This window comes from Bactrocera dorsalis, chromosome 1, assembly GCF_023373825.1.
Source record: "Bactrocera dorsalis isolate Fly_Bdor chromosome 1, ASM2337382v1, whole genome shotgun sequence".
NCBI lineage: Eukaryota > Metazoa > Arthropoda > Insecta > Diptera > Tephritidae > Bactrocera > Bactrocera dorsalis.
This window is the reverse complement of record NC_064303.1, coordinates 41,137,800-41,150,381: the sequence shown is the minus strand read 5'-3', so window position 1 is coordinate 41,150,381 and position 12,582 is coordinate 41,137,800. Positions and strand designations below refer to the sequence as shown.

Genomic DNA, 12,582 nt, shown 5'->3' with positions numbered 1-12,582 from the left:
AATCAATATGATACAATATTGACAATTACAGTACGATGGGACATTTTCTGATCATTTAGAGATGCTGGTACAGATGGGTTATGTAGTACTTTTCTCTGCCGCTTTTCCATTGGCCGGTATATGTGCGCTCGTCAACAACTTGATGGAAATACGTTCGGATGCCTTCAAATTGGCCCACGTTCATCAAAGGCCATTCGGTCAGCGTGTCGCTAATATTGGTACCTGGCAAAACGCGTTTAGTATTTTGTCGTTGGCTGCAGTCATTGTCAACTGTGCGTTGATTGGTTTATCCGGGCAAGTTTCACGTTTATGGCCTGGACTAACAACTGCTCAAACAATAATTTTGATTGTTACCCTGGAGGTATTACGAAACTAAGCTTTTTTTTTCTCTATAATACATTATTTATTTTAATTATTACTTTACTTACTGTCATTATTTTAGCACATTATGTTAGGATTGCGTTCTGCGCTTACATGGTTGCTACCTGAATTGCCGTCGTGGTTGGCAGCGGAAATCGCACGTGCCGAACATTGCCGCAGAGAGATGCAATGTAAGGGAACTTCACCGCGACCCACACCACCGACACCTCCTTCGACTACTTCAACACAGCCAGACCAAGATGCTTTAATATTAGAAGGCACAACCACTAATGATCAATCAATGGAGAGTCAAGTCGCTGAGGATATTTTATACCAAGAGCAATTGCGGCAAAGCTCAAATTATCCGCAAATGGATGAAATAGTGAATTTCGGCCTGCAACGCAATATTGAAGCAGATGTGAATATATTTGAGAATCGTGATTCTTCGCCAGACTCACCCCCTTCACAAGTACAAAAGCTGTATATCGCAATCGCATATTTTCTATTACTTTTAATATTGCAGACCAGTACTATATTGATAAGACCTTTACATGAATCAACACCACCAAACAGTGGTTCATCTGTGACGAGCTTAATTCAGGAGCCTGGCCACGGACACGGCAGGTTAGTCTATTTATCAAATAAATTTCTTAATTATTTAAAACTCCTGCTTTAAAGTTTACATTTACTACAAAGTAAAATTGTTAAAGTTATTTTCACCCAAACGCTTTTCAACTTTTATTACTTTTCATGCAGAAAATTCTGTACATTTTTTGTTCTAAAAATTGTATTATCTTGCAACGTGTTATTCACATAATGTTTGTGAGTAACACTCAAAACAAAATAAGATATTGGGTTGTCAAAAAAGTCTTGCGGTATTTTCGCTAGTTGGCGCTGAAAGCGCGTAGTTCTAGTTTTGCTATACCTTTTTGGAAAGCTCATTTCACGCGCTAACACGTGTTTGATTGATTGTCGTTTCTTTTAAGTGGTTCGTGAGTTATAGCGTCGCAAACATGGAGCAAAATAAAGAGAAAATATGGCATATTTTACAGTACTATTACGATAAAGGCAAAAATGCATCTCAAGCCGCCAATAAAATTTGTGCAGTTTATGGACCTGATACAGTTTCCATTTCCACCGCACAACGATGGTTTCAACGTTTTCGTTCTGGTGTAGAGGTGGTCGAAGATGCGCTACGCTCCGGAAGGCCTGTCGTCGAAAATTGCGATAAAATCGCTGAATTGGTCGAAAGAGACCGGCATAGTAGCGGCCGTAGCATCGGTCAAGAGCTGGGCATGAGTCATCAAAAATTCATTTCAATAAAAAAAATTCAATAAAAATACCGCAAGACTTTTTTGACAACCCAATATGTATAGAGGTGTGTTTTTTAGAATGACGGAAATTACGAATTATGTGTGCCACGCCCACTAAAAACAATTATTCAAATACACTTAAACTTCTATTATTGACGTATTAAACTACAACATATCTGTGCATACGTTATTTTTTGTTGTAAGCACGGTCTCTACTCGGTCGGACACTACCGTAGTTTCAAAATTCTTAGAAAGTGGTACATTCGTATATCGAATATGGAAATCCTCAATGCCTATGGCTAAAGTCAGCCGATAACCTTGGTTGAAAATTTTAATTAGCTCTGCTTTTGCACCGCTACAGCTATAGTTTTTCACCTAATAAAACTCCTAGCAGAGCAGAGCAGAGCACATACTTTTAACATTGTTATGCTATGGCTCTGCTACGGCTCCCGTCAAAGTGAGAGCAGTAGCAATAACAAAATGAAATGCTATGGGAGTAGGGTAACTTTTCGAACGCTGAGTATACTTATGTAATACAAGTATTTTGTTGTAATAGCCATGCTTCCTTGCTTACAATGTATTCTTGGGACAGAAATTAATGAAATTGAAGAAATCTTTGATCTAGCCGAAACATTCCTTTAAGGATCTCAACTACATTGCAAAATTGATATTTAAAAAAAACTTCAATGACATAAAGTGAACTATTATCTAAGGTATCTTTACAATGTGGGTTTTTGTTAAAAATTTATGAAATCGCTATGTTTCCTTAATCATATTAGTAATTATCTCTCCGTTTATTGCAATTGCGATCATTTTACAATTTCACCGAATAACGGTTCATTTGTAATATTTTGCGATCATTCGCCAATGTCTCCAAGACTTTGTGAGAGTATATGGTAAAAAGTTTGACTGCACCCGACTTTACACTTTCTAAGAAGCTTCAACGAAAATATGCAACCAATGGTGCTACTATTTTCAAAGATTCTAGAAACTAATGTCATATTTTTGATTTCTTCAAAATGCATAAAATAAAAATGATATTGTGTCAATCGAGTTTTATACTATTTAGAGGACATTTATCACATTTTATTTTATTACATATAAACAATTTTTTCTTATGTGTATACGTATATAAACAGTTTATACTTGTATATTCCATTGCAAATCTTAACTATAAAATATTATAATAAATAAATTATTTATGTATATTAATATATTTGTAATATATCTTTTAAATTATTATATTTATTACCAAATTATTGTTGACTTCATATAGCGCATGTAAAAGTTGTAAGCTGAAAATGAAAAAAACGGAAATACCCCCATTTCATGGATATTCAATTCGTAATTTAAGCTCAATTCAAGCTAATCAAAGATTGCACGCTTTTTCAGGGTAATTTATTTTTTTGTGTCCTGTATGTAATGAGAGAATGTAAGCGTATGAATAACTGTGTGTCAACACATAAAAACTCATAGCCGTGATACATTTATCTACACATAGATTTTCGAATGCAGATACGTTAAAAGGGTGTGCATTTGCTATTAACTTGTGCTTTTGTTGAACATTATTTTTAGTTTAATTCTTAATTTATCATAGTAATAAGAAAATAAATGTGCAATTAAATCATACTTGCTTTCAAATACAGTTGGGATTTATAGAAATTTTATACATACATACATATATAGTATATGGACAAAAAGTTGTATGTATTCATAGATTCATAACTAATTTACATGTGCGGTCTTAAGCTTATTTGTGAATAAAACTAGTATATGCTTTAAAGCTGTCGGCCGGCTTTTTAAAAGTTAGTAAAGTAATTTTATTACGCCATACTTTTCACTAACACAAGTTTAATCACCTTCGGTTTAAAGTCAATTTCACTAAATCTTTTTTCTGGAACATTAAAAGATATTATATAAGATAAATCCGATGATACATATATTGTGAAACAATAAGCTTTAAATTTAATATTAGTATGAATGAATATTTACATTTTATAATATTATATTTCACCTTTATAACTACACTAACTAGATTGGCTGATTAAAAAGACACAACAAATTTTTAGCATGATAAAACAAATCATAGCCGAATATTGCACTAAATTCCGTTTGATTATACTCACATATACAGTAAATTTGTGAATTAAACATTAATGTAATGAGCATAACAAATTTACATTAGAGCGATTCATTATTTCGGGAAATCGAAAAAATGGTTATTCAAAATTTAGATGTTTTTGTTATATTAGCATAAATAATATTGAAAATTGCTTGGGTGCCAATACTTGTCAGAACATAAAAGTCTGAGTAGCAAGGAAAAATATATATTTAGAAATAATTCTAAAAACAAAAACTAAACCGCTCTAATGTTAATATGTAAGTGCATATATGTAAATACTTATGTATTTCTAATTATTAAAAACTTTCATTAATGGTGAATTTTCTCTCTTTCTTACTTTTTCTGCTTTAATTTTCTATTCTGCATTTTTTTATTTGTAATTTTTCTAAATTCATAACCATATTTTTGCATCCAATTTTGCTCGCCAAACTTCCGCCTTCCGTTTGCTTCTGCTCCTGTATTCCTGTTTTGATTTTACCAATTATTTAGAGTTTCTTTAAGCAGTGCAAGCACTCTGGCATTAAATACTATCCGTCAGCCTATACATATACCAGAAATACCGCCTTTCCGGAAAAAATCAAGTGACTCAGCTGATCAAACTGGTAGCAGTGCGAGCAGTAGTCCGCAGCGCTCCAGACATCCGCTTATTTCGACACCTCCACCCATGTTACAGCATCAACCCACAAAAATACCGGAGATACCACCTTATAAACAGCGCAAAATCTCGGCCGAAAGCGCCACACATATAAATATGAGTGTAAGATATCACCATTATATTTTTAACCTGCATATGTATGTATGTATATATGAACCCACCTACGGAAATAGAGTACACAGTTATAAGTTTTTAATTATTGATTTTCTTCATGTATTGTTAATAGTTTTAGCTTAGCCCACAAACCCTTTGTAAAGGTCGTAAGCGTAAAAGATGAATTGATGTTATACTAATTCAATATCCCTAACATTTTGCACACGTACTTTGGCAAAAAGACGCCGACCGGTATTAGCGTTTTGAATAATTTTTAATAATTTTTTTTAATAGCCGGAATAAAGAAAGCAAACGACAAATTTGAACGATTCAAATAATTGAAAAACAAAACAAAAAAATTGAAAAGAACAAATTTTGAATGAAAAAGTTACTTTTTGGAATTGCCCAACTTTCTAGCGTTACTAACAAACAAACATTCATTCGTTTGTATGGGAAAAAGAAAATGGCTGTTTTTAGGGGTTTAGGCAAATATTCGAATTTTTCTCGCCGTAGAAACCATCTTTGAACCTCAACGAACATTTAAAAAAAGAATTGGCTAAATTGGTAAAGGCGTTGTTGAGTTATGCGATTAGCAACATATTTTGCGATTCGTTTTTATATACAAGATGTATGTACATATATATAAATGTACGTATTAATGATCAGAACGACGAGACAAGTCTGTGCAAGCTGTATAGCTGTAGCATGTTAATAAAGTGCCTTAACTAAGCACTAAGATAAAGAACTGAACTTTGGTACAGGAAACCGCATTAGCAAGGGACCTTTGGGCTAAACATTTTGAAAAAGTGGGCTTGGCGTAATTCCTAAACCATTAAATCTTCAACAAACAATTTCTTAAAACTGGACGAAATGGGATGATACCCCGCTCACTTTCCATAAAACGGTATTGTTAAAAACTACTAAAAGTGCGATGTCTCATTAACTAAACACACCAGAGACATTAAATTTTACCTCCGTGATGGTATGAGAGGGCTTTAATGGCGCCGGGGTCTAAAGTAGTGTCTGATGGACGCCCTTCTTTTGGCGAAATAACATATCTCGGGACTTACTCGACCGATTTCAATTAAATTTGGTATTTAAGATTGTTATAGTGTGAAAATGAGCGTAATCGGGCTACAAACACGGCTACTTTCCAATGATATAATTTTAAATATCATTTGTCGTTCAATGTGTGGAATATATACGAGTAATTGAACTTTGGAGATAAGATTCTCCTCATAATAGTATTTATTTGTGTATAAAATGGGTTGAATTGGGTCAATACTTCGCCTCGCCCAATATACCTAATAGTAAGATTTTCGAACTTCCAACTGATTAAATATCGCATATTTCGGCAAATGTGTGAGTTATTTTAATAGAAGTGAGGTAGCGCGTTTTTCTAATAATGATACATCTTTCTGCCATAAATAGATAAAACCGGGTGAAAATTTATTCTAGACTCTATACAATTTACAAACCTTATGCATTTGAAGTAATTTCACCGTTTTTAATCCTAGCAAGTTGCAAGAGTATAAAATGTTCGGTTACATCTGAACTTAGCCCTTCTTACTTGTTTTATTATGTTTATTTATGTTTGAAGAGTTTGAATAAAATTAATATTAAAAAAATTTATTGAGTTACGCGTCTTTGTACTAGAGGGGGGCAAAAGCCTTGTCTTCGTTCCCATGTTTCTAGCTTTGTGATCATCTGGAAGAATAAAACAGTGATGAATTCTTGATGAGTATGAATGCTGCCATTTCAAGAAGCTGCAAAATATCGGCTGATTAGAACTTGAGGTATTCTGGCAACTGTATCCTAGAAAGTAGTTTCGAGAAAAACGCGTTTTTTTGCAGTCCGCTAAACCGACCAGTTACCACAACACAATAATTTGAATTTTAAAAAATCTTTTGATTTTTTTAAACTTTTCAAATTTTCAGACAAAAATACCCCCATTTAAAGCGGTATAACCGCTGTCTTCAATTTCAGTACACTTGATCTCCTTTTTTCCCGGTTAGCTGGGACAGTAAATTACTCTTGAAAAAAAACATGCAAAGAAAATCAAATTTTCATAAAAAACTCACTATTCGGATCAATTTAATCTATATATATTAATATATCTAAATCTATCCATTCGTACTGGGAGAATTTACATATGTACATATGTATTACTGTTAAAAGGAACAAACCCAAAATATTCAGAGAATGGTAAAATAATAATAATAAATTTCAGTCATTAATAGCTTTGTCTTTCTTCATATCATGGTAACATTATACTGCTTTATTCAATTGGACTGAAATCTTACAAACCGTTCTGTGTTTGGGTTCAAGTTAAGGATATAATTTTTAGTTCCGTTGCCATTTTCAAACTCTGTATTAACATATGGAATTTTGATTTTATAGCAAAAATACATAATTAAAATGAAAAACACGTGTAGAAAAACTATTTAAAAAAGGTAACCAGAAGGTGTAAAAAAAGCCGTGTAAAAATCGGTGTGAAAAAGGAGTTCAATTGTATTGACCAACTGGTTTAGTTTGTTCGATTTGCTATTCTTCAACGCTTGCAAAATCAAAGACATGTTATCTGTATGTATGTATTCAGCTTGTGTTTGGTACCAAATGTATACATATGTTCATATTTGTAAAAAGAAAAAGTTTTAATATTGTCTCTCTATACAATTATTATCTAAAGTTTTATTTACGTAGTATTTTCTAACATTTTTAATAAAAAAAAAAACTAATTAAGATCATTTTAACTGAGAATTTAGTTTCTGGTAAATTTGTTTTTATGATATTGGTTTTCATGTGAGTTTTGTTTGTTTGTTTGATTTTAAGTCTAGTCTTTTTGAACTTTTAGAAACTACAATTGCTAAGAATTCGTGTATTTTTATTATAATAATACTCGAAGGAGATTTTAGAATAAATTCTGCTCTTTTTACCGATGATTCTAAATGATCAAAGATAAATCAAACCATTTTCTAAAGCATGGCTTTTAAGCAAGTGTTTTGATGTCACCTATTCGGAGACTTTAATAATTTTAACCGTACCTGCTTATGTACACATGTATATTTTTATATTAAGTACATATACAAAAAGTCAAATCATATTATGAATTATGAGCACTTTAAACTACTTTGGGCTATCGTATATAACTTTTTTTTAAGCATTTATGTACTACGATGAGCAAAAAATAGTAACAGTTTAGTCATAATTTTAAAATTCTTAATTTATTCTTCAAAATCTATATCATCCCCCTCAAAGTAATCCCGTTGACCCCAATACACTTGCGCCAACATTTTTTCCAAAACTCGAAAGAGTTGTTAAAGTAAATTTCTCTTCAATGTGTGTACCGATTTACGTTTAATGTCTTCAGTTGTTTCAAAACGGTTTCCCCGGAGCAGTCGTTTTAGTTTGCGGAATAACCAGAAGTTACATGGATCTAAAACAGCCGAATATGATTGTTGCGGAACGATATTGTTTGAAAATTTGGGGAAAAGCTTTCGAAAAAAAAATTCAGTACGCAAAACCCAAGAATTGTCGGATCATAATTCCGGCATCTTTTAACGAATAGCCTAGCGTAAACCACGCATAACTCTCAAAAAATTGTATTCAGTATTGACATTTTGGCTGATCGGAAGAAACTCGGAGTGCACCACACCGCGATAATCGAAGAAGAGAACAGTAACATAGCCTTGATTTTTGACCTCATTTGACTTGGTTTTATCGACATCGGTTCACCTTTGTCGCGATATTCGATCGATTAATCGTTTGTTTCCGCATCGTACGCATAGATCAAATACTAATCGCCAGTAATAATACGTTTCAAGACATCCTGCTAGTCGGAAAGCATAGATTCACAGAAGTTAACGCGACGCTGGTTTTCGAAAAAATTTAGTGATTTTGGAACCAATCGGTCTTTCACTTTTGTTAGGCTCACATGATCTTTCAAACAGGTGTTCACTGATCCTTCCTAAACTCAAATGATGCCAATAAGACTGTGTTGATCATCAGTTGATGTTGATGGTCGTCCTCGACGAGGTTCGTCATCAACGCGTTCTCGATCCTCTTTGAATAAATTCTACCAATCAAAAACACTTGCTCGCGACAAACAATTATCACCGAAGACCTTTTCCAACATTCTGAACGTTTCGGCACCAGATATTTGATTCCGCAAACAAAATTTAATGAAACTTCGTGTTGAATAATTCCAATCATCGTAAAAATCGCCGAATGCACTTTCTGTACTTTAAAAAGACAAGTGTATAGTAAAAAGTAATTATTAATGTGATGTTACTGACAGTCATATCAACCCAGAAAATAAAAATTTCGACGAATGGGTTTTCGCGCGAAATCGAAATTTTGCCCACAGTAGTACATTCGCTTTTCGGCTTCCGCTTAATTTATTATTGTTTTTTATAAAGTAAATACCAAACATTTTTGAACATCCATTATTTTTCTTTCTCCACTATCTCAACTATTAAATTCATGTGCGAAATATAAATTAATTTCTTAACAAAGGATAAGCTTATGCTTAAGGCACACGCACCCGAGTGGATGTCCCGCTTGAAAGTCAGCGATAATATAAACTTGCATAGGAGTATTGATTGTATTGCCAAGGTATAATGGTGTATTGCAAAAAAAAAAATTGTTGAATATATAAATGAATGCTCGTATATGTTTTCTGTTTAGTATGAAGAAGGGAAAGAAGTTTTACTTGTGGTATATAAATTATTTGTGTGTTCAATGTCGATGTTAATAATGAAATATTGTTAAGAAATGTTGAATGTATTTGTAGTGAGCGCATTTAAATTTATTATACGAACATAAGCAGTTCTTTGTATGCTAATCACTTACATATATGTATATACCACATATAAATAGTTATCAGAAGACCTAGATTTGAATGTTAAGAGTTCTAAATGTATGTCCAAAAATCGCATTAAAAACTGTTATCAAAAAAGCTTACAACTAGGAGTTTCTCATTTAAGGAATTTGATTTATAATTTTCTTGATTTAATTTAATTCCACACAATATTATTTACATTACAAATATAAATAGAACATGTGCACGAATACTAGAACGATAGAAAACATATGTTTAATTAAGTGTTTTAAAGTTTTTAAAACTTATTCTAATCATTAAATCCTAACCATAGATCATAATAATATAAAATTAATAATAATTCCACATAAACCATTTATTGCATTTACAAAAGCAAAAGCACATTGGACTAATCAATAGTTTTTAATATACAAAAACTACTTTTAATACAAAATTATATTTTTGGGAAACATATTCAATAAGAAAAAACACTTGATCTCAGACTTTCTCAGACTTTCTCATGCGCCATTCAGGACATAGTAGAAGAAAATTGTATTCTTTGCTTCTTTTCGTTTCTCTAATCCTCCGAGCATTGTGTATTTTCCAATTATTTTTATTGTCCAGATCCAATAATTTTAATCTCTTAAGACACCTTTTTTAGTTTTAAATCGGTTTGACATGCTTAAGTACTTTAGAATATTCAGGAGTATGATCTCCTGGTTGTATTTCTTTCTCTCCGTGCCAGGATTTCGCTTAACACTACTAATTTTTTCCAAAATTTATTAAAATAACACTGATTTATGGTAAATATTTTTATATCTGTGACGGTGAAGGACAGTCGTTACTGAACAAATTTATTTTGCCAGCTACTGTATATACACTTGCTTTTTGTGGAACTAGCTTTTTAAGATATACTTTTTAATGATTTAAAAATTCAAAACCATAAGTCCTGATTTTGATTAAAAAATTTGGTTAGAAAGTACATGGTTTATTACCGATAGATAATTGCTTTATAAATGGTAATTATGATAAAGTTAAGCAGTTAAGAAAAGATTAGACACTACGTATAACATCCTGTTGCTTTAATATTATTATATTTAACATAAGCTATGATAACGACAAATCTGTAGAAAGGAGTTGAGACATCGCATATCATTAAAATTACGAGTGCACTTGCAAAAATTCTTCCAAATTAAGCTTTTTTTTACTTTATTCTTTTTTTTGCTTTAAAACATTTTCGAACAAAGTTTTGCTAAATGTATCAATTTTGTAATTTTTTTTGAATGTTTGTAACGTGTTTAAATTAACAAAATCTAATTTATATTGAAAAGCTTATATGCATAAGGGTAATGCAAATAGCTTTGGGAAACTTTTATTATTAAATCGACAAAACCATTCTATCGTTAAAATTGTGTATGAAAATATTTTCGCAATGTTGTTATTACAAGTATATTACTAAATTTAAATGTGTTCAATCAAAAGGCATAAGACCAAATAGGCTTTTTATAAAAACAAATTTAATTTTACTTTCCAAAAGTATTACACTAATTGTTTACAATCACATTTTGCGTAAATTTAAATTTGGTTTGCAAATATTTATGTATGTATGTTTTTAGCTAACAACACACAAACCGAACACTGAATCTTCACAATACTAATCAACGTATATATTTTCTTATCAATTATGACCTATTTGTATGCACTCAAATATCCGGGGACACCTTTACAATTTTGTATAAAACAAAAACAAATGCGAAATGCTGGACACAAAAAATATTTGGGTTTGTTTTTATTAAATTCACACAAAAGGAGTTACAAAGTAATACAGACACCACGGATATCTTAAAGCCAGCACCATCCTGGAGTAATGTAGCCATAAAATCGCCAACACAACAGCAAGTAGCTGCCTCCTCATCATCTTCATCGGCTGGTGGTGGCAGTTCTGGCAGTGCTGGCGGCATCGGGACAGCCGTTAACATTTTTGGGCGAACTGTAGACGGTGGCCGGCCTAGTGTTGGTGGCATCTCTACTACGTCGACGTCATCGATGCAACTTAAAAAACTTACTGACAATGTCAAAAATCCAACAACAGCAGAGATAGTCGCAGGGAAAGGGAGCACAGGCAGCACAACACAAAGCGGCAGCACTGACGATGAAGCTAAAGGTAAGTACGTAGGGAGAATGCTACAAATTGATAGCAATGGACAAAAAAACAACAGACTTTTTACTTATGTGCATGCACTCAAAATCAATTTGACAATTATACATAGATCGAATTTATTCGACTAGTGGTCATAGATATACAAATATATATGTACGCTAGCTGACCCGGCGAACTTCGCCCCGCCCAATTTTTATTTTTTTCTAGGAAGTCATAGACTCGTATAACTTTACCACAAATAATATAAACTTCAAACAACGCATTTTCATTTAATGTTTTTAATGTTTGTAGCGCCATCTACTGTAACATACCGCACTCAATACCGCTGTTAGCGCCACCAACTGGTGGATAGCTCTTTGCTAATAATAAACAAATAATTTGCAATAAATAAATAATGCGACAATAAGGAGAGTTATAAACTATCCTATCTTTCAAGTTGGACCAAACTGCACACAGTGTTAAAAATTTCATTAAAATCGGTTCAGTAGTTTAGGAGTCCATCGCAAACAAACAACGTGACACGTGATTTTTATATATTAAGATATATTTGGCGCAACTTTCGTTGAGCTAGATCAAGAATCTCGGCTTATTTTATGTAGTTAAAGGCACAGTAAAGCCATAAATAAACTAGATAGAAAGATTTCGAGTGCGATTCGGGTGAAGAGTGTACTTTATGTCAACGGGAGAAATGCCAAGCATATCCTAAGAAACTTCGATATCATTATAATCTTATCTGATGCTCTAATGACTACTTCAGGGAGTACCCAGCAAGCACAGCCTGAGGTGTTACATTTTTTTTATTTAGATAGGTAGTGTAATTCTCAAACTATTCTTTAATACCTACAAGTTGACAGCCCTTGGACAGATTGTTGAGGGAATGACTATTCTAGAATCAAATGCAAAAATAAATCACTTCACTAGAACTCGATTATTCAAAGTACATGTAAATATTAATATATTTAATTTATGAATTCTTTATTTTTCCTAAAAGTAGAGGATATTTACAAATTAGAATTATAATCTCATTCGAGTGTTGCCTAAGAAAGACACATATGTATA

At 32.5% G+C, this 12,582-nt stretch overlaps 2 protein-coding genes across 17 annotated transcripts in view; both read left to right on the top strand.

Annotated features, from left to right (window-relative positions):
- LOC105227099 (uncharacterized) overlaps positions 1-12,582 on the top strand; it is a 401,109-nt gene that overhangs the window by 57,204 nt on the left and 331,323 nt on the right. For 13 of the 16 annotated variants that reach the window (XR_007423730.1, XM_049462359.1, XM_049462368.1 and 10 more), the window contains 7 exons: positions 32-361; positions 443-829; positions 884-984; positions 2,950-3,066; positions 4,285-4,552; positions 9,059-9,157; positions 11,172-11,526. Coding sequence is in view for 15 of the 16 variants with exons in the window: in XM_049462359.1 (XP_049318316.1) it covers positions 32-361; positions 443-829; positions 884-984; positions 2,950-3,066; positions 4,285-4,552; positions 9,059-9,157; positions 11,172-11,526 (1,657 nt within the window). In the remaining variant the exon portion in view is untranslated. The remainder of the gene's footprint in view (positions 1-31; positions 362-442; positions 830-883; positions 985-2,949; positions 3,067-4,284; positions 4,553-9,058; positions 9,158-11,171; positions 11,527-12,582) is intronic. The other 3 variants (XM_049462370.1, XM_049462366.1, XM_049462367.1) reach the window with 2 other exon arrangements.
- Positions 1-12,582, top strand: part of LOC125775372 (uncharacterized) — a 211,079-nt gene that overhangs the window by 99,194 nt on the left and 99,303 nt on the right. The gene's annotated exons all lie outside the window — the stretch shown is intronic.